Here is a 22,471-nt window from a genome sequence, read left to right as displayed (position 1 = left end):
GAAGTGACGTGTTCACACATCCGCGTCCCAGATCCTCCCGGATCGCCCGCCCTCTCTCTCTCTCTCTCTGGAAATGCCACCCCCATCCAGAGAAAAACCTAATCACAAACCCAAAAGACGCGTCTCAGCGAGAGAGAGAGAGAGCTCCGGGTCCGAAGGATCTCCGTGGAACGACGGAGTTACGCGGGGAGAGCCTTATCTACCGAACCCCCCCACTGGAAGGAGAGGAAAACAAAGAGGAAAAAACCTTTCGGGAAGAAACGGACTCGGCCGATCGACGGAGAAAAGTGAGTCGTGAGAAAGAAGAGGGTGATTTTGAACGAAACAGGACGGAAGGGGGAGTGAGGCGGCAATCGGAGGCGACCTGACCGCCGTTTTTTTTCGATCACGGGAGGAAGCTATCTTCTCAAGACCGGAGGCGAAAAGGTTGAAAGGATTCAACCGTCCAGATCGTGAAAAAGAGCGAAGATTATTAGCTCAAGGAAGAAGATACGTCAAAACAAGGGAGAAATTGATGCCAAGCATAGAGAGGAAGTACGTAAAGTGAGAGGCGCAATTGGGAAGAAGTATCGGTTGCTCAGAAGCCAATCTGATCGGAAAATAAGCTAAGCGTCGCTCAATCAGAACGAGCGAAGAGGAAAAGACTAATCTCCCCCTTTCGGTTAAGAAGTGATCGGAGAGGGATCATCGCAAGTTCGGGATCAATAAGTAGATAACGATCCATAGAGCAAATCTTAGGAAATTCTCCAAACAAGGCTCGAAGTAAAAGGATCGGAGATCCGGTGCAAGAAACCCTAGAAATCCGGCGAAGGACAGTCCGGGAAAGAGCGAGATTGAGGGGATTCCAGCCAGAGGAAACCCTAATCCAAGAAACTGGGGGCTCTTCCGTTAGACAGGGGTGGAGATCGGGGATCGATGAGTAGGGAGAAACCGCTGAAGCTGGACGACGAGCAGCTGGCGGAGCTCCGGGACATATTCCGGTCGTTCGACCGGAACAACGACGGCAGCCTGACACAACTCGAGCTCGGCTCGCTGCTGCGGTCGCTCGGGCTCAAGCCGAGCGAGGAGCAGCTCGACGCCCTCATCCAGAGGGCGGACACCAACAGCAACGGCCTCGTGGAGTTCTCGGAGTTCGTCGCCCTTGTCTCCCCGGAGCTCCTTTCCACCAGATCTCCCTACACAGAGGAGCAGCTCCACTCCCTCTTCCGCCTCTTCGACCGCGACGGCAACGGCTTCATCACCGCCGCAGAGCTCGCGCACTCCATGGCCCGCCTCGGCCACGCCCTCACCGTGGAGGAGCTCACCGGCATGATCAAGGAGGCCGACACCGACGGAGACGGCCGCATCAGCTTCCCGGAGTTCGCCAGGGCCATCACCTCCGCTGCCTTCGATAACTCGTGGACGTGATCGTGATTTGCTATTTTTTGTTTTTTTGTTTTACTTCTTTTCTCTCTCGCCCGCTGCCTGTATATCCAAGAAGAAGAAGAAGAAGAGGAAGCAAATATAAACCAGGTTCTTCTTTTCTACAATTTTACTTTTTTTCTTGATTCTCATGACCCGTTCCTCTCTTTGCCGGTTAAAGTTCAAGAGACCCCTCTCTTTTCGAGGGGCGTTCCTAGTTTTTGTTTTATCAAGAAGAGAGATGGAGGTGTGGGTTAATGAGGGAGTATCAGGTCAAGAGCAAGCACTGACTGATGCCTTTCCCAAATACAATGGATGGATTCTAGGCCTTTATAGATGGGTCTCACACTTTTTTTTTAGAGCCGTTGATGCCCTGGATGAAGGGCATCTAAGGTTTTCAAAATGAACGGCTGAAAAAATATTTGCTTGCTTTGAGTGACACGCACTGTGGGTTAAATCTGGTGATTTTTTTTTTTTTTGAAGGCTGAGGTTAGGCAGACCCTACGATAGCTCTTAAGCCTCATGTGGCAGAGGGATTAGAACCTGGGCCCTCAGCTTGGCACATGACCCGCTTACCACATGGGATACCACCTCAGTAATATTTGGTGATATTGAAGGCACAAAATTATATGAAATTATTGAGTTAGAAATCATAGATCTTTATAGATTGGCTTAAAAGAATTAACTCTTCACAATGCATTAAAATTTGATGACTCAAAAAATCATATTTTCAGATTAAAATAACATAATTTAAAGTTGATAAAGCTTGAACCTATGATTTCCAGCTCAATCGTTTTATATAATTCTGTGCCTTCAATAGCTCCAAATATTAACCCATGAATGTTTCGTTTCTATCTGATTTCCAAAGTGGGTCACTCCCATTTTCTTAGAAAGCTTGTGGTTTTAGCATGTTCTCATCGACGGAAGTAGATCCAGTGATGGGGCCCGAGTATTTAACAAAATACTCGAACCACACAGACAGAAAATCGCGTAGAGATTTTTTGTGTCTTGTGGATAACACAAAAAATCGTTATGCCAAAGTGATTTTCTATGATTTGTATTTTACACTGAAAATCATTTCATTAGGTAGAAATTTTCTGCGTTTTGTATAGCTGAATACTTTGTAAAATACTTAAGCCCGATCACCTAACCATGCGTCGGGTTGCAAAGTAAAATCATTAGGTGGTGGGGAGTTTCTTTCTTTGTGCATAAAACTCTTTGAGCATAGGATGCGAGCTCAACCATTCGTATCTTCATGTTGCCGAGCTTGGTGTATTGGTGTTACCATGATTGGCATGCACCATTCCCAAAATGTAATTCATGAACAACCTGCAGGATGTATAAAGGGTCGCATATTGGGTGATTGAGCTTAGGGCTGGGAAACAAAATAGGCTGTTTGTGGTTCAGGTAGTGCTCTGCTCATAATGAACAGTAGATTCTTGGCTAGGCTCGGTTAGTACAAGCTTGTTAGCAGTAATAAAACATTCTAGATATGTTTTATATATCAGTGTAATATAATTAAATAGTCGAAAGTGTTTGGCTTGCAAGCAATATGTTTATACTTCAGTTAGTATTGCTTCCAATGTTGAAATAGTGTACTCTTCTATAAACAAATATGCTTGATCTTTGGCTCAATAGGTCTAGAATTCAAATTCTATTAGGGCCTATTTGGAATCTCGCACTACAAGAAAATTGTTAATTAGCGACGGACATTTGCGACGGATTTTTTCCGTCGCTAATTAGCGACAGATTAGCTAGAGATACAATCTGTCGCTAATTCATGACAGATTAGCGAGAAAACAACTTTTATCGCTAATCTGTCGCTACTTAGCGACGGATTAGCGACTGCAATTTTTTGTCGCTAATTCTTATTACAAGAACACCATTTTAGCGATGGATTTAGAGAGGGAACTCTGTCGTCGCTAATCTGTCGCTAATTAGCGACGACTTAACGACCGAATATATTCCGTCGCTTTTTTGGTATTTTGATTTACGACGGCTTAGCGACGGAATTATTCTGTCGCTAAATGTCGCGTAAATCCCTAATCCCATCCCTCTTTCTCTTTTTCCTATTTCGCTGTCTTGCTCCCGCCCGCCGCCCTCTCCCTCCCGTCGCCCGTCGGCTCTCGCCACCGCCCGGCTGCCGCCGCTCGCCAGCCGCCGCTCCCCGTCCACCGCTCGCCAGCTGCCGCTCCCCGTCAGCCTCCCGCCACTGCCCGGCGACGCGCAGGTAATCATTTGCATCTGCATTTTCTTCTTCTTCTTCCTCCGATTCCTCATCTGCATTTTTGCTTCCTCCGAAACTATCTTTTTATGATTATGTCTTCTTTTTCATTTTTTTCATGATGTTCAATGCTTCTTCTGAATTAAGTGATATAATTGAGGAGGCATTCACTCTTCAGACTTACTTTAGATCCTGGTCCTTGCCAATCCCAAACTTGGTTGATCATGCTCTCGGACAGATCAAGGACAACAACTTTGTCAAGATCAAGTTCATGTGGAAGACAGTCCAATGGACAGCCTTTCCATTCAAACCACTTTAGTTTCTTAGGGAAATAGTGAAAGTCTCCTTTCAACTTGGCATTGTTGACATGAAGTCTGAGATTTAACATCTTTGCAAAAGCCTCAGTGCTCAAAGGCAGCTGATTTGAAGCTGCACTAGAATTTGTCTGCTCTCTAGATCCATAGCATCCATAGTATGCCCAAAAGTACAGTCCCCAATATGAGAATATCTTTCTTTCAGATTCAAAATTCAACATAATGCATTCAACATTCATTGTTCCCTAAAGACAAACAAGCAAGTCAGATTAGTATGATATTAGCTCTTAAACCAGAATTCTGACTCAAATGTTTATGTGAGTCTAAGATATGGAGATTGGAAGATAAAGTTGGATTAAGTCATGGCTTAGTTGAGATCGTAACAGTCCTTGCTGCTATTGTTGAATTAAGTGATTCAATCGTTTAGATAAATTTCAAAGTTTTCTTTGTCTTCATAAGAGGAAACAAAGAAATCAGAAAAACTTTAAATCTTTGAATGGAGAATTATATTCAAAATCTGACAACATTTTCAAACATTAAAAGTGTGCTGAAGAAAGCAAAATGTATCAGTTTTTTTTCAATATTTAACAAAGCGAAAGCCCTCGTTCAGGAGAGAATAACGCTCAGCCGTATAGGCCAACCCCATGCAGGTAATCCCTGCTTGCCTGCCCCCCCCCCCTCACCCATGACAGCTGAGTTCAGCTTCACTAATCCTTTTGGATGGCACCACTTATAAACTTTTATCTAGAAAAACTTTCACAAGGGCTCTGAGTTTGAACTAAAACTGACGTTAAAATTATGGGAAATGAAAAAAAAGAAAATGAACAGAGGAAAAGAAAAGGTTTTTCAATGTCATACAAAAAGTGATGGATAGGACTGCAACCAAGATCAATACAGGTCCTGGTTGGTCTGGTAGATAAAACACTCCATGACCATGTTAAGGATCAGCAAGTCCCATAAATTCAGAGACTTGGCCGAGTCTTAAGCCATCTATCACATAAGATCATGATACAGAAACTTTTGAGTCCTATATTCTTGAGTTCCATAGTTAACGTGAGTCTGAACAGAACACTTGAGAAGAACAAAGTAGATCTAAACAAATCTTGGCCTCTAGCCAGAATCATGATTTATAGAGATATATGGAAAAAGAAAACAACCAAGATAGAGTTAGACTTTACTTCGGGGTCTTCTAGAACTTCCAGAATTTCATCCTTGTTCCACAACCTGCTGCACTTTCTGGGGTCTGTAGGGCTGTCATGCAAGACAATTTGTCTGCCCATGTCTCGAATTTGGTCATGCATTTCAAACTCATCCTTGTCACTGCTGTTTTTTATAAGAGACCTATGCGATAAGGTATCAATTGCTATGTCAGGGTAGAAATCACAATCCCTCCACATGTGAATTGCTTCTTCTTAATTTATTTTTTCCATGATGTTCAATGCTTCTTTTTCACTTTATTTCATCGCATTTCATCATTAGATATATCATCATTAGTTTAGTTGTTTTTTGCATTGCATAAGTGTTTGTGTTTCCCTAATTAGCTTCAATATTCATTTTAACACAGTGTTTTTTGCAGATTTCTCAACGGAACTCGCTTGTGCCCCGCCACCCGTGGTAAGTAAGTGACAAAAACAATGCAAATCGGGTAAATACACGTGGTGAGTAAGTGATGCAAGCGCATCACATGTTATTTAATTTATTGAATGTAACACTTTATTGTTCACACACTCACTTAGTTGTTGATATCTAGGACTGCTTTGTTGAAGTTCGGAGATCATGCTGAGCATGATTTTAATGTATGAATATGAAAGTGTTCTTATTTTTGGAGTACGGAGTCCATGCTATGCATGGTAGTAGTTAGTGGGATATTGAAGTGTGTTTGCTGCAGGTACATGTTTGACATTTGTTTGATATGAATTATTTCGATGTATTGCAATGTTTGATGTGATTGTATCCATGCTTACATGTAGTTACTTTCAATTTGATTATGTCTTCCATGTGAAATTGTATACTGAAAGCATGCTTCAAATGAATGTATCGTGTCATGAATAGTTTGTATATGAAAATATTAAGTTATCAATGCATGCATCATAATTCTTGTGATTGTATGACATCATATATTGCATGATAAATTTGATATTTTCTTCATCATAGCATTCTGATGGTTCTCTTTTAACTGGTTAGGATACTATTCGTAACATCATACGACAGAATGGCTGCAAACCGTGAATGGATGTACCGTAGGATAGTGGACAATGAGTTATCGCATGAATATATGGATGGTGTTGACAGTTTTATTGAATTTGCAATGACAAGTGTCAGTACGGTAGATCCCACAGGTCGGATTAGGTGTCCCTGCAAGATTTGTAAGAATAATCGATTTGTAGAACCTCATGGCGTTAGACATCACCTATACAGGAAGGGTTTTGTGAGTGATTATCAAAACTGGACGTTTCATGGAGAAGAATTTAGAAACGATTTTGATGCACGGGTGAATGTGGTGCACGATAATCCATATACAAATTTGATATTTGATGCCGCAGGAACAGAACTGGGTTCTGCTATGAGTTCTAGTGATGTAAGAACTGCCGTAGTTGAAGAATCACCAAACGATGTAGCTAGTAGATTTTATGATTTACTTAGAGATGCTGATGAGCCACTTTGGAACGGTTGTGAGAGTCACACTATCTTGTCTGCAGTTCTTCAACTAATGAATTTGAAGTCCGAGTATAATTTGAGTCAATCATGTTTTGACCGTTTATGCATGATTGTGAAGAGTATGTTGCCTAAAGATGAGAAATTGCCACAAAATTTCTATCGTGCGAAAGTTATGGTCAACGCTCTAGGTATGAGTTACAAAAAGATTGATGTTTGTCAAAATCACTGCATGTTGTATTTCAAGGAGCAGGAAAACGACATATCATGCCCATCATGTGGGCATCCTCGGTTCAAGCCAAAGACAAGAGACAATGGTAGCACGAGATCAAAGGAAGTTTCATACAAGTCGCTCCGCTACTTTCCTATCACTCCTAGATTGCAACGATTGTATATGTCTTCAAGGACATCTAAACACATGAGATGACATAAAAATAAAGTTCGACACGATGAAAACAAGATCACGCATCCTGTTGACGCTGAAGCTTGGAAGCACTTTGATCGTACTTATCAGAACTTCACAATGGAAGTGCGAAATGTTAGACTCGGTCTATGTACAGATGAATTTAATCCATTTGGGGGTAGATCAACTCCATACTCATGCTGGCCAGTATTTGTAACTCCATACAACCTTCCACCAAGCTTGTGTATGAAACGTCCAAATCTTTTCTTGTCTCTGTTGATCCCTGGTCCGACCTCACCTGGCCAAAATCTTGATGTATATCTAAGGCCATTGATTGATGAATTAAAAGTACTGTGGGATGACGATGTTACCACGTATGATGCCCACAAAAAACAAAATTTCAACATGAAGGCCGCTGTTCTATGGACAATCAGTGACTTACTTGCATATGGTATGTTATCTGGTTGGAGCACACATGGGAGGTTGGCTTGTCCGTACTGCATGGAGGATTCCAAAGCTTTTAGATTGAGGCATGGAAGGAAGCCTTGCTGGTTTGATTGCCATCGTCGATTTCTACCCAGCGATCATTCGTTCCGACGTCAAAAGAATGCATTTAAAGCAAGCACAACTGAAACGGAAGGTCCATCCTCAAGATTGTCCGGCATAGAGATTCTAAGAAGATTGCGATACTTTCCAGATGTATTAACAGATGCCCGTAGTACTACACCCTTCCGTGGATTTGGGAAGGATCACAATTGGACGAAAAAATCTATTTCTTGGGAATTACCGTATTGGCCGACTCTATTGATACGACATAATTTGGATGTGATGCATGTAGAGAAAAATGTGTTTGATAATGTGTTCAATACAGTAATGAATATTAAAGGGAAAATGAAGGATAATCCGAAGGCCCGTATGGATTTAAAATTAATATGTAAAAGACCAGAATTGGAATTCAAAGAGTATAATGGCAAAGTACTGAAACCAAAGGCGAAGTACGTGCTCGGACCTAATCAAATAAAACATGTATGTCAATGGTTGAGACAATTGAGATTTCCAGATGGATATGTCTCTAACATTGCTCGGGCTGTGAAGATTGACGATGGACAGTTATATGGGTTGAAGAGCCATGATTGTCATATCTTTATGCAACGATTGATACCCCTAGCATTCCATGATATGTTAGACAAACCTATATGGGGGGTATTGTCTGAGTTGAGTGGATTTTTCAGAACATTGTGCGCATTGGAGGTCGTTGTATCAGATGTAAAGAATCTCGAGGACTCTGTCATCACCACTGTTTGTCTGTTAGAAAAGATATTTCCGCCATCATTTTTCGATGTTATGGAACATTTGATCATATATCTGCCATATGAACTAAGGGTTGGTGGCCCTGTGCAATATCGATGGATGTACCCATTTGAAAGGTATATGTTTTTTTATATTTGTCTCTTTAATGGCAGATATTTAAAATTTGAAATGTATATTCTTGTCAGATGCATGTTCGACCTAAAAAAAAAGGTTCGTAATAAAGCAAGAGTAGAAGGCTCTATTTGTGAGGCGTACACTTTAGAAGAGATTTCAAATTTCTCATCTATGTACTTTGAACCTCATATTTCAACACGTTACACATGCCCGCCCCGTAACGACGATGGAGAACAAGTAACTGTAGCTGACAAGCTGTCGATATTTCAACCACTTGGGCATGCATTTGGTAGTTGCCGATCAAGGCTATTGACAGATCGAGAGCAAGATGCAGCACACATCTATATTCTTTTTAATTGCTCAGCGATCGACGCATACATCGAGTAAGTATATGTATATGCAACTCAATTATAAATCCTTTTATGTTCTATATGTGGATACATGACTCGATAATATAAGTATTTGTGGTTTGCAGACGATTTGATCTGGAGTTGCAAAGCGAAGTTTCACATCTCACTGATGCAGAAGTACAAAAAGAACGTGAAACTAAGTTTGTGGAGTGGTTGAAACAGTTGGTAAAGAAGCTAACATAAATTTTGTACTTATTGAAATTCCACTAGAGGGGGGGTGAATAGTGAAATATGATAATGATCAATAAAATAAAAATAATTAAGCAATAAGGCACAACACATAAAACACAGAAGTTATACTGGTTCGGTCAGTATCCAGACCGACATCCAGTCCCCAAGCAAACCACTTGAGATTTCCACTATAACATCCGAGTCACCGGATAAATAGTACAATACCCTCTTCCCAAGAGGTCTTCTTCTCTCAACAGAGAAGGGGCACACTCTCTTCCCAAGAGGTCTTCTTCTCTCAACAGAGAAGGGCAACACCCTCTTTCACAGAGGTCTACTTCTTTAAACAAAGAAGGAATACAGTGAATAACAGAGTTACAATACTTCCTATAGAACCTTCAGAATGATATGAATGCACGAATGAAGGATTCTCAGAATGATCTGTTTGTCACTCAGAGGATACTCTTTGTCAAAGAGCTGGACTTGACTTTTTTTCTTTTCTTTCTTTTTCTTTTTCTCTTTCTTTTTCAAGGCTCTCTTTTTCGAATCACGAATAGAAATTTTTCGCTTTGTAAGCTCACACGTCTATTCCATTCCGTTGTTTGAATAGTTTATTTGAGTGTGTTTATATAGCTTATAAAAAGTAGTCGCTACATTTTGGAATTGTAACTTTTTGAAATGTGAAATGTTATGTCATTTCAAAAACATCTTTTAGAGAAGTTCGAGAATGCCTTTTTCCATAAAGGTGAAATAGAGGGTACACTAGTCGTTGTAATATTTTAGGTAATACATATTTTATGTAAAAAGTCTATTTCTTACAATAGTACATTAAACGTTGGGTTGTAGTTTTGTCTTTATTCTAATTAATGATTTGAGGTACATTAGTACTTCTTTACTTTAAATGAGTGTAAGTACTATGAGTGCTTTGAGATATTTATTTGTACATAGTCATGTCAAGTGTTTTCTTTATGTTGTGTTTTTCAAAGTCTCCAGAGAGAATAAGGACCAAAAGAAGGTCGACATTCTTTGAGAAGGATATTAACAGGGACTTGTTACAGAAGGCATTTAATGCTTTGTAGAGAGAATGATGACTTCAAGTAAGTCGACATTCTATGGTTATGAAAAAAGGTAACTAGAGTCCTTTCAAAAACATATTTTATTTGTTTTTCTTATATGTAGCCGATTTATGTTTTTGTTTTCTTCTTGTATTAAGAAACATTTCATTAAAGAAGGTAACTAAAGTCTTTTCAAAAACATATTTTATTTGTTTTTCTTATGTAGTCGATTTTATGTTTTTGTCTTCTTCTTATAAAAAATATTTCTTTAAAGAGGGAAACTAAAGTCTTTTCAAAAATATATTATATTTGTTTTCTCCATGTAGTCGATGTTATGTTTTTGTCTTTTTCCTACATTCCTTTTTTCATGTTGTCTTGTATATAGTATAAGGTACAATTATTATATGACAAAATATCTTTTTCATGAAAGGTTGTAAGAAGGTATAATTATTAGTTTTCAAAAAGGAGCTTTTTGAAACTATCGTATACTTTTATGATATAGTGTTTATGAATGAGTATGTAATATGCAATATGCAAGTTCCTGAAGGTTCTGTTACATATGACTCTAAAGAAGAAAAAAAATCTTCATCTTGAGGTAGCCGATCTCTTCATTTGAACTTTAGGAAAGCATGACTCATCAAGCTTTTTCTTCAAGGAGTATGATTGCACCATAGTTGTACTTGAACAGGAAGTCTCCATCCTTATTGGGTTAGATATCCTTGCATCAAATACTCGTTAGATTTATGGCAAAACATATTCAGTCATAATATAACATTATTTCAAGAGAACATATTATCATATCATATAAAATCAAATGAGACAGTGTATCATATTATGTGACATCAAAACCGAATTTCTCAACATTCTCCCCCTTTTTGATGATGACAAAATATGCTCCCCCTGTCAAAAAGACATTATGCATAGAAATAATAATATGATAAAAAAGTTTGAAATAATGTTTAAAGAGAATATTTGTCCAATAATGGAGACAGGTTTTCTCCCCCTTTGTCATGGACAAAAAGGAGGGATCAGAGTAAAAAGAAAAAATTATTACAGACCGAAAGTATTGAAAAGTTATTACAGATAAAAAATGAGTTTATCTCGAAGGTGGAGAAGGTGAATGTGGTCGGTTGGCACGATTCCGCTTGCGAGTCTACTGCAACATGGCTTGATTATGAAGGATTCGATCCTGAGTTTGCTCGATATCCATCATAGCAGAAAAGTAATTGAAGGAGGATATTGGATCTGCTTCATCAGAGCCGGGCATGTGCAGGGACCTTAGATTAAAGGTGGTACCATCGAGGACTTGAGAGGGACGGAGGATGACTTCGTTGTGAAATGGTACTTGGAAGTATTTGAGAATGGGAGTTATGAAACACCCAAAAAGAAGAGGTTCGAATTTCTGATAACGAATAAAGAGGTCGAAAAGAATGGATGACCAATTTATCGGAAGAGAAGAAAAGATTGCGTAGATAAGAAGAGAGATTTTTCGAGGAACTAATCCCTGGCGGAGAAGCTTGGGATAGATGTTGTGGAGAAGAATCTGGGCAAGTAGCTGAGCATGAGGTTGGAGATTCCTCATGTGCCACGGAAGTTGGTAGCAATTGGTGCAGAGAAGTATTTTTTTAAGTACCGATGGTTCGATTGGTACTATGGTGTTGAGGTCGGTACCGGTGCAAGGTAGGTTTAGAATTCTACCTAGGTCGGAAGCATCGAAAATCATCAGCTGTCATCGAACTTTGCTGGTGATTGAGGTTTGTTCATGATCAGTAGAGAAGTTGGTATAAAACAATCGGACTAGTTCGGGATAATAGGCAGCTGGGGATGAAGATCCTATGAGAGGTTTGAGTTCAGGGAGATAGGTGTCTAAGTCAAAGAGCATGAAGTTGTCAAAGTTGATCAATTTACCTTCATGAATGGGGCGAGAGCAGAGTAAGTTGTAGTTGTGAAACAAATCAGGATACCTTAGATCTGCGGAGGTGATCACACTGGTAGAGGAGGAAGCCATTATCGAATGTCTTGAAAATAAAGCACTAGGAGAGAAAGGAGCTTGAACCGAGAGAAAGTTTGTATAAGGATAGAAAAGTTTGAATGGAATGGTAAGAGATGAACCAATTGATTAAATAGAAAGAAGAAAATAATTGTTGATATGAAATGAATGACATTGGAAGTGAGTAATTTTTAGATTTTAGTCAAATAAGGAAATCCGTGAGTAGTAAGTTAAGAGACTTGTGAATGACAAATCAAATCAATGTTTGAGGATAGTGTATTATATATTAGATTGAGGAGGACATAGTATTGAAATATATAGATTTTACTATGGGTGAGTTTATCGACTAGTGAGAGAAGCCATTAATAGAGTATGGGGTGTCATGTTGAACAAAAAAAAAGAGTGATTGATCTTGAAAATAATGGCCTAATAAAACAAGCAACTTTTTACTCTATGTGGAGGGATTCTAAATTCGTGAATGGAGAGTTAAGGACATAAAAAGATGATATGGATATGTAGAGAAGAGAGAAAGGTGATAAAGGACAACATTTACTTGATTTAGATATGACATAAAGTAGAGGTAGAATAAATAAAGGTTTGCTTGGAGACAAGACTTTAATGATTCTCGATTTTAGTGAGATATACAATAAGAGAGAGGCAAGGTCACAGATGGAAAGAAAAGTCATGATTGCTTATTTAATATAGAAATAGTTTTTATGGAAATAGGTCATAGGGTGATCATGTGATGTGTACTTTGAAAGATATGACATTTTAAAGAAAAGAGTGCCTTAAAAAAATGTTTCATGATTAATGTGTTTTCATATTTGTAATTTTTATGAGTATACGTAGATATGAGAAGGACACATTTTGACTTTGACTAGTGGTAAGAGAAATGATGAGACAAAAAGGAGAAAGAGTCAAAAATATATAAGAATTGATAACTGATAGATTTAAAATAAGAATAGACATGGAGGAGTCGGACTCAAAAATATATAATAAAAATGTATTCGAGAGATGAAATGAGGAGACAAAGAAATATTTATGAGTGAAGAGTAATAATTGTGAGTTGTCATAGAGAGAAATGAGATGACATATATGGATTTTTGTGTAGGATAAAGAAGTAATAAAAAAATGTTTGATGAAAGACATAATGTTATGATTGATATGAATTATTGTTTCGATTTGAGGAAGTTCATAGTTATTAGAGAATAAGGTTAAGTTTTAAACAAGAATTGACAAGAATGGAGGCTCAATTTGTATATGAGAGAGATGATAATAGATAGTTTGTCGGGCTATGATATAACAAATGATATAGTAAAGTTTTACGTGAGATATAATAGAGTGTACGTAATCTATGATATATCAAATGATATAGTAAAAACAATTTACGTGAGAATATAGCAACTAGATCTTTTAAAAAAAGGTAAAAGGACCAAAAAGAGTCATTCGATTCTAACTAATGAAAAATATGAGTTCTCATAAACTAAGTAGAGAGGTGAAATAATTTATCGTAAGAAAAGTTTTCATAAAAGGACAAAAATAATAAAGGAGTTGAGTGATGTGAACATTGTTATGATAGCTTTTAATATAATTAGTTTTTTTTTTATGGATATGAGAGAAAGGAGATAGGACAAGGAGTCATAATGGATGTGTACTTGAAAGATGACAAGTTGAAAGACATAAAGAATGTGTCTTATAAGAATATGAAGAGCACGTGAATATGAAAACTTAGTTTGAAAAAATCGATAAGAAGGAAAGCTATTTAAGATTTAAACAAAACTTATAAGAGGTATTATAATAAGTGTGATTAATTTATAAGTCACTTAGTTTGCATATTCCTAGTTCTCTTCTAATTCGTGTGAAGTCTTCATGTTTTAATGGTTTAGTGAATATGTCTGCTAACTGTTGATTAGTGGGTATGAATTCTAGTTTAATTATGTTGTTTAAGACTTGTTCTCTTAAGAAGTGGTGTCTTATTTGAATGTGCTTAGTTCGTGAGTGTAAAATAGGATTCTTAGATAGGTTTATAGCACTCGTATTATCATAGAAAATAGTTGTATTTTCAAAATTTAAACCAAAATCTTTTAAAGTTTGTTTCATCCAGATGACTTGTGTACAGGCTAGGCTAGCAGCAATGTATTCGGCTTCAGTAGTTGATAAGGATACACAGTTTTGTTTCTTACTGAACCATGATACTAGTGAGTGCCCTAGCATGTGACATGTTCCACGTGCTTTTTCTGTCAGATTTACTTCCAGCAAAGTCAGCATCGCTGTATGAGATTAGATCAAATGTAGAGGATTTTGAATAGAATAATCCAAAATCAACTGTCTTTTAAATATCTCATTATTCTTTTTACAGCTTTAAGATGTGATTCTTTTGGATTTGACTGAAATCTAGCACACAAGCAAACACTAAACATTATATCTGGATGGCTAGCAGTTAAATAAAGAAGTGATCCTATCATACCTCGGTATACCTTTGTATCAACAGACTTACCATCTTCATCTTTGTCCAACACAGTAGTAGTGCTCATAGGAGTAGATTTTGAAGCAGTTGAGTTCATGTTGAACCTCTTCAGAAGTTCACGAGCATACTTAGATTGATTGATGAAAACTCCATCCTTGGTTTGATTAATATGCAGTCCAAGAAAGTAGGTGAGTTCTCCCATCATACTCATTTCGAATTCCTTCTGCATGGACTTAGAAAAATCTTCACAGAGAGTGCTGTTAGAAGATCCAAAGATGATGTCGTCGACATAAATTTGAACAATTAGGGTATGATTATTCACTACTTTGACAAATAGTGTAGAATCTGCTTTGCCAACAGAAAAACCAGTTTTTAATAAAAAAGGTTTTAAGTCTTTCGTACCAAGCACGAGGTGCTTGTTTTAAACCATATAAAGCACGTTTGAGTTTAAAAACATGATCTGGGTATTGTTCATTTTCAAATCCTGGAGGTTGTTTTACATAAACTTCTTCATTTATAAAACCATTTAAGAAAGCACTTTTAACATCCATTTGATATGATTTGAAATCCATATAGCTTGCATATGCTAAAAGCATTCTAATAGATTCAAGTCTAGCAACAGGAGCAAATGTTTCATCAAAATCAATACCTTCCTCCTGGTTGTATCCTTGAGCTACTAGTCTGGCCTTGTTTCTTATAACATTACCTGTTTCGTCTAGCTTGTTTCTGAAGATCTATCTTGTCCCAATGATTGGATGATCCTTTGGTCTAGGTACAAGATCCCAAACGTCATTTCTTTGGAATTGATTCAGTTCTTCAGTCATGGCTAGCATCCAGAACTCATCAATGATGGCTTCATCAATCTTCTTTGGTTCAAGTTGAGAAATGAATGCCATGTTTGCAATCCGTTCTAGCTGAGCTCTAGTTTGAACCCCCTTTGTTAGTTCTCCCAAAATCTACTTTTGAGGATGATCTTTGATATCGACAAAGGTTCTTTGATGATCATCTTCATTAGACTTAGCTGTGTTATCTAAAAATAAATCTGTACTTTCAACATCATTAGTTTGTATATGAACAGATTGATCAATAGATTCACAAAAACTAACATGCATAGATTCTTCAATAGTATTATGACTCTTATTGAAAACTCTGTATGCTTTACTATGACTTGAATATCCTAAGAATATGCCTTCAACAGATTTAGCATCAAACTTATCCAGGCTATCTTTTGTGTTTAGGATAAAGCATTTACATTCAAAGACTTTGAAATAGTCTATTCTTGGAGTTCTGTCATAGAATAGTTCATAGGGAGTTTTATTTAATAAGGGTCTAATGAGAACTCTATTTGTTATGTAGCATGCAGTATTAACAGCTTCTGCCCAAAAAGATTTTGCAAGATTATTGTGTTGGAGCATAGTCCTGGCAGATTCCTGAAGGGTTCTATTCTTTCTTTCTACTACACCATTTTGAGGTGCAGCTCTAGGAAAGGCAAAGTTATGAGAAATACCATGCAAGTTACAAAAATTTTCAAAGAGTTCATTTTCAAATTCTCCTCCATGGTCACTACGGATTTTAACAATAGAACAAGATTTTTCGTTTTGTAATTTTTTACATAAGATTTCAAACTGACAAAACGTGTCACTTTTGTTTTTCAAAAATATTACCCAAGTAAATCTTGAGTAATCATCTACAATGACAAAAGCATATCTATTATGATTAAGGCTAGCTACCCTAGAAGTACCAAAAAGGTCTAGGTGGAGAAGCTCTAAAGGTCTTTTACTTGAAATGACATTTTTTGATTTGAAAGAAGATTTTGACAATTTTTCTAATTGACATGCATCACAAAAATAATCCTTTTTAAAAGATATGTTGGGTAACCCACGTACTAACTTATCTTTAGCTAGTTTAGACATGTATTTAGAATTGACATGACCCATTCTCATGTGCCATAGATGTTGAGTGTCATTATTAGCTATGAGGCAATGTTTTGTGATGTTTTCTAGGTATAGTTCATATATATTATTTTTTCTTATACCTTTTAAGATGATGTTTTCATTGGTGTCAGCTATGAGGCATGCATCATGATTAAAGCTAACATTATAATCTGTGTCACACATTTGACTGATACTTAGTAGGTTATGTTTTAAGCCTTTAACAAGGAGAACGTCTTTGATAAGAGGTTTATCTATGTTACCAATATTTCCAATACCAATTATCAAACCTTTGTTGTCATCTCCAAAGGTGACGGTTCCTCCTTCTTTATGATGAAGAACAGCAAAAAGGTCTGGATGTCCTGTCATGTGCTTTGAACATCCACTATCTAGTATCCATCTGTTCTTCTTTTTTGGAGCCTGCAAAACATTAAGTAAATCTCCTTTTTGGTACCCAATCGGGTCCTTTTTTGTTAGACTTTGGAACCCATATCCATTTGGATTTGGGTTTGTCTATATCTTTAGGGGAGTTAGAAAGATTATCATTATAATACTCCTTATTTGGTTCAGATGAACTTTTCACAAACGTGGTCTTTTGATTTATACAAGAAGGTTTTTTGAAATGAGAATAGCCAATACCATTCTTGTAAAAAGAGACCTTCTGAGAGGATAAGAGTTTATCCAAGTTCTCTTTACCTTTAGTAAACTTGAAAACCGTTTTCATGAGGTTCTCAGTTTTACTTTTTAGCTCTGAAATTTCTACTTGCATATTTTTAGTTTTGGAGCTAGTAGAAGAAATTTCAGATGTAAGCATAAGATTTTTCTTTTTCAACTCAGAATTTTCACTGCTGAGTTTTTCATTCTCTTGGGAAAGCTTTAAATTTTCAGATTTTGAAACTTTATTTTTAAAACTCAATTTTCTAGATTCTTCAAATAGTTCTTGAAAAGCATCTAGAAGTTCTTCAAAGGAAAAATCAGAGATTTCACTTACCGAACTTTCGTTTGCCATGAAGCACATATTTGCAGTTTCAGCTTCATCATCACTTGACTCTTCACTAGTGGATGGTTTTGAATCATCCCATTGAGCATGCAGAGCCTTTTTCTTGAAGAACCTCTTCTTTGGTTCCTCAGTTTTGGACTTTCTTTTGAGAAGGGGACAGTCACGTTTTAAGTGGCCTGGCTTGTTACACTGAAAGCACATGGGATCTTCTTTAAGATCTTTTCTTTCCTTGTGCCTGTTTGGAAGCCGGTTCCTTCTCATGAAGTGCTGGAATTTTCTGGTAAGTAGCGCAATTTCTGATTCTTTATCTGAGTCTTCATTCTCAGATAGGGCTGGGAAAGCTAGAGTTTTCTTTACTGGTTGCTCTTCTTCCCTTCTTTCTTTCATGTGGACTTCATAGGCCATAAGATTGCCTATTAAGTCGTCCAATGTAAGTTTAGATAAATCTTGAGCTTCTTCAATAGCAGTAGTCTTTTTTTCCCAATCAGTTGTGAGAGATCTCAAGATTTTCTTCACCTTTTCAGTCTGGCAATATGTTACACCCAGAGATTTCAGATCATTGGTGATGTTGGTGAATCTGGTAAACATCTCTGTGATGGGTTCATCTTTGTTCATTTTGAACAACTCATATTTTCTAACAAGAGATGATATTTTGACTTCTTTTACTTTGTTGGTTCCTTCATGAATAACCTCCAAAGAATGCCAAATGTCATATGCAGATTCACATATAGATATTCTGTTGAATTCATTCTGATCAATGGCACAATATAAGGCATTCATAGCCTTTGCATTTAGGTTTGCCATTTTTTTTTCTTCATCAGACCATAAGTTATAGTCTGCGAATGGAGATGTGTATGGATGCTCAACAATTTTTCATACAGCAAAGTCTATGGATTTGAGAAAGATAGTCATTCTGCACTTCCAATATCCATAGTTTGAGCCATTGAAGAAAGGAGGACGAGATGCGTGTTGACCTTCAATATCACGAGCATAAGAGGTAGATGCCATTTGTGCTAGAAGACTTGTTACGTCGAAACCAGCAAACCTGCTCTGATACCAAATGAAATTCCACTAGAGAGGGGGTGAATAGTGAAATATGATTATGATCGATAAAATAAAATAATTAAGCAATAAGGCACAACACATAAAACACAGAAGTTATACTGGTTCGGTTAGTATCCAGACCTACATCCAGTCCCCAAGCAAATGAGATTTCCACTATAACATCCGAGTCACCGGATAAATAGTACAACACCCTCTTCACAAGAGGTCTTCTTCTCTCAACAGAGAAGGGGCACACCCTCTTCCCAAGAGGTCTTCTTCTCTCAACAGAGAAGGGCAACACCCTCTTTCACAGAGGTCTACTTCTTTAAACAAAGAAGGAATACAGTGAATAACAGAGTTACAATACTTCCTATAGAACCTTCAGAATGATATGAATGCACGAATGAAGGATTCTCAGAATGATCTGTTTGTCACTCAGAGGATACTCTTTGTCAAAGAGCTGGACTTGACTTTTTCTCTTTTCTTTCTTTTTCTTTTTCTCTTTCTTTTTCAAGGCTCTCTTTTTCGAATCACGAATAGAAATTTTTCGCTTTGTAAGCTCACACGTCTATTCCATTCCGTTGTTTGAATAGTTTATTTGAGTGTGTTTATATAGCTTATAAAAAGTAGTCGCTACATTTTGGAATTGTAACTTTTTGAAATGTGAAATGTTATGTCATTTCAAAAACATCTTTTAGAGAAGTTCGAGAATGCCTTTTTCCATAAAGGTGAAATAGAGGGTACACTAGTCGTTGTAATATTTTAGGTAATACATATTTTATGTAAAAAGTCTATTTCTTACAATAGTACATTGAACGTTGGGTTGTAGTTTTGTCTTTATTCTAATTAATGATTTGAGGTACATTAGTACTTCTTTACTTTAAATGAGTGTAAGTACTATGAGTGCTTTGAGATATTTATTTGTACATAGTCATGTCAAGTGTTTTCTTTATGTTGTGTTTTTCAAAGTCTCCAGAGAGAATAAGGACCAAAAGAAGGTCAACATTCTTTGAGAAGGATATTAACAGAGATTTGTTACAGAAGGCATTTAATGCTTTGTAGAGAGAATGATGACTTCAAGTAAGTCGACATTCTATGGTTATGAAAAAAGGTAACTAGAGTCCTTTCAAAAACATATTTTATTTGTTTTTCTTATATGTAACCGATTTATGTTTTTGTCTTCTTTTTGTATTAAGAAACATTTCATTAAAGAAGGTAACTAAAGTCTTTTCAAAAACATATTTTATTTTTTTTTCTTATGTAGTCGATTTTATGTTTTTGTCTTCTTCTTATAAAAAATATTTCTTTAAAGAGGGAAACTAAAGTCTTTTCAAAAACATATTATATTTGTTTTCTCCATGTAGTCGATGTTATATTTTTGTCTTTTTCCTACATTCCTTTTTTCATGTTGTCTTGTATATAGTATAAGGTACAATTATTATATGACAAAATATCTTTTTCATGAAAGGTTGTAAGAATGTGTCTCTTGCTCCCTGGGGGGTAAGGAGTGGAAGTGATCACGGCTACGAGAGCTATTTCGAGAAAGAAAATGTTTTCACCAAAGTGAGCATGGTGGCAAGACTTCTCGACAGTGTATGATATGACTTGGGTACGTCAAATCATCTCAGCGAGTCCATTTTTACTTATCCCAAAAAAAATGGACTCGAAGAAGATTGACGGGGAAAAAACAAGGACAGGAGTTTTTTCAATGCAGATCAGGCTACTATAGGGTTCCTGGTGAGCGATTGGGCGCAAGTGCCAAGTGGAATAACTTGAGGAGGATGAAGTGTAAAAGGGGTATCATGAGGCTGGGCGGGTCGGTCGGGTCGACGTAGAGTATGAGCTTTGTTGGGGAGAGGCATTGGCTAAGAACGGATGGAAATGTTTTCCAGTGCGAGGACTTGCTTCACGTGTTGGCGGGGCAAAGCATATAACGTAGAGTTGAGTGATTAGTCACAACCAGTTGGCAGTGCATGTCGGATTGTGGGCGAGTGTCAGTGCGGACTTCGTAGAAATAGTTTCCGCCACCTCCTCCCACTCCGTAGTGGTGATCAGATTCCCCGAGTATGCCACCTATCTATCGTGTAGAGCACCTTTGTCGAGCCGAGATTTTGCATGTTCCTTCAAGCACGTGGGGAAGTATTGGGGAGATCCTGAAAAGGGTATGTTTTAACAGCCGCTGTTAGAATATTCCTTGAAATGTCAATCCCCCGCACTTCCCATCCGAGTGTCAACTCCCGGCGAATAACATGAAAAGAAGGATAGACGGACGGATTAACGAGTAGAGGAAGGTTTTTTCGAGTCAGTTGCCTTTCATAGTCCGATCCGAGATTGACATTTTCAAGGCAGGTGTCTTCCCCGCCTTACCGGGCACTTTTTTTGTATGGGTCACTAGAATTCATTCAATTGCCATCGCCGGCTAACAAAGAATGATTCCTCCCCCCCCCCTGTCTTTGCCGACTGGGGAAAGGAACATGAGGCCAATCTCTTCTCACTCCCTATTACAGTCCTCAAACATCCCATTCATTCCCTCGTTCTGCTGCCAGCTAGCTCAACCAGCCCGAGTCAGTGCTTCTTTCAGGTTGCCTAACAGTCTGAGGCCTCTCGTCTTTCCTCAACAAACAAGAAGAAAGAACTCGAAGCAACCAACTCAAAACAAAACATGCATCCTTGCCTGATCGGTCGGTTGGGTCACCCGACCCCACCTCCCTTGCTTCCATTCGAGCTACAAGTCAAAGAAGACAATTCCATAAACCGGTTTCACTCGAACAGTTGAAACACTGCTGAATACGCAACTTCTGTATGCTCGACCCGCAGGCAGCGCCCAACACCAACTCCACTCATTAATGACTTCCATCCCCGGCGGTCAGTAGCCAGGCATCATTTTCCTGCACTTGTGAAGAACATCACCACGAGAGGGGGTCCGGAGCCTGATCCCGCCCCCTTTACATCACCACCCGAATGTACGAGTGGTCAACACATCCCGTTCTCAATCGACCGATCTATGAATTTTCACTGACATCATTTTGGAACTGTCGGTAGTTCTCTGGACCGGTTCAACACAAGACAATGGTGCTACGCATTTATGCCAAACAACTAGCCCTTGCACTGGGCCCGGCCTTAAAAGCTTACTGGACCTCTCACGAGAACCATGTCGGACTCATTGGTATCGACGCAACAACAACAACGACATCACATCCACCCACTCCCCCACCCTGGGTGGTTGCCTACCGAGCTCGCCAACGCACTCATTGGCATACAAATCCACTATGCCGGAGTTGTCTTCTCCAGGTTCCACACTCCACCCGAACTTCTTAACTCATTCTTAGGAGACATGGCGAGTGTCGTCTCTGCCCCGAACAAGACAACATCCACATGCTCGAAAAAACTTCACAAGGTCCACTTACTTGAGTCTCTACTGACAATCCCATCTTACCAAGTCAATACAACATCGGTCATGTTGCCTTCTGCCATGGCCTCGGGATTAGTCCAGCCCACCCCTTACATAGTTTCACTTACCACTGACACGGTACACAGGCACATCGTCACTTATCACTTGCCAGCCATGCTACACAAGCTCGGCTTTTCGAAAAACTTCCTTGCTATATCCTTCTGATGATTCCAAATAACCTACGGCATCATACGGCTAACCGTAGGAACATCTCGTGTGGGGCGGGCCTAGCCCTTTTTTCAATTAGCAATAAAAGGCCCCTACCTATTTCTGCCTCAATGAGGCTAGAGATTTTTGCTACGCGCCAACGAACGAACGATTTCTTAAGCACACGCACAAGGCGCCCTGCCCTGCGCCAGGGCATAACACGAAAAAAGTTAGCCGGGCCAGCTCGATGAAAGCCCTAGCTTTGCGAAGCGAAACGATCTTGTTCCAATAAGAAAGAAGGTTTCGAAATGGCGCATCGATCATTCCCCAGGCAATTATTAGTTTTCGAAAAGGAGCTTTTTAAAACTATCGTATACTTTTATGAT

General features: G+C 38.3%; 1 protein-coding gene across 1 annotated transcript; it reads left to right on the top strand.

The window, feature by feature from the left end:
- Window positions 1-1,529, top strand: LOC149845255 (putative calcium-binding protein CML11). The gene has a single exon (XM_089997530.1). The coding sequence runs from the start codon at window positions 916-918 to the stop codon at window positions 1,405-1,407; it is 492 nt and encodes a 163-aa protein (XP_089853656.1). The 5' UTR covers window positions 1-915; the 3' UTR covers window positions 1,408-1,529.
- The last annotated feature ends 20,942 nt before the right edge of the window (window positions 1,530-22,471 follow it).

This window comes from Nuphar pumila, chromosome 2 (genome assembly GCF_984573655.1).
Source record: "Nuphar pumila chromosome 2, dmNupPumi1.hap1.1, whole genome shotgun sequence".
NCBI classification, from domain to species: domain Eukaryota; kingdom Viridiplantae; phylum Streptophyta; class Magnoliopsida; order Nymphaeales; family Nymphaeaceae; genus Nuphar; species Nuphar pumila.
This window is presented reverse-complemented; position numbering and strand designations above follow the sequence as displayed.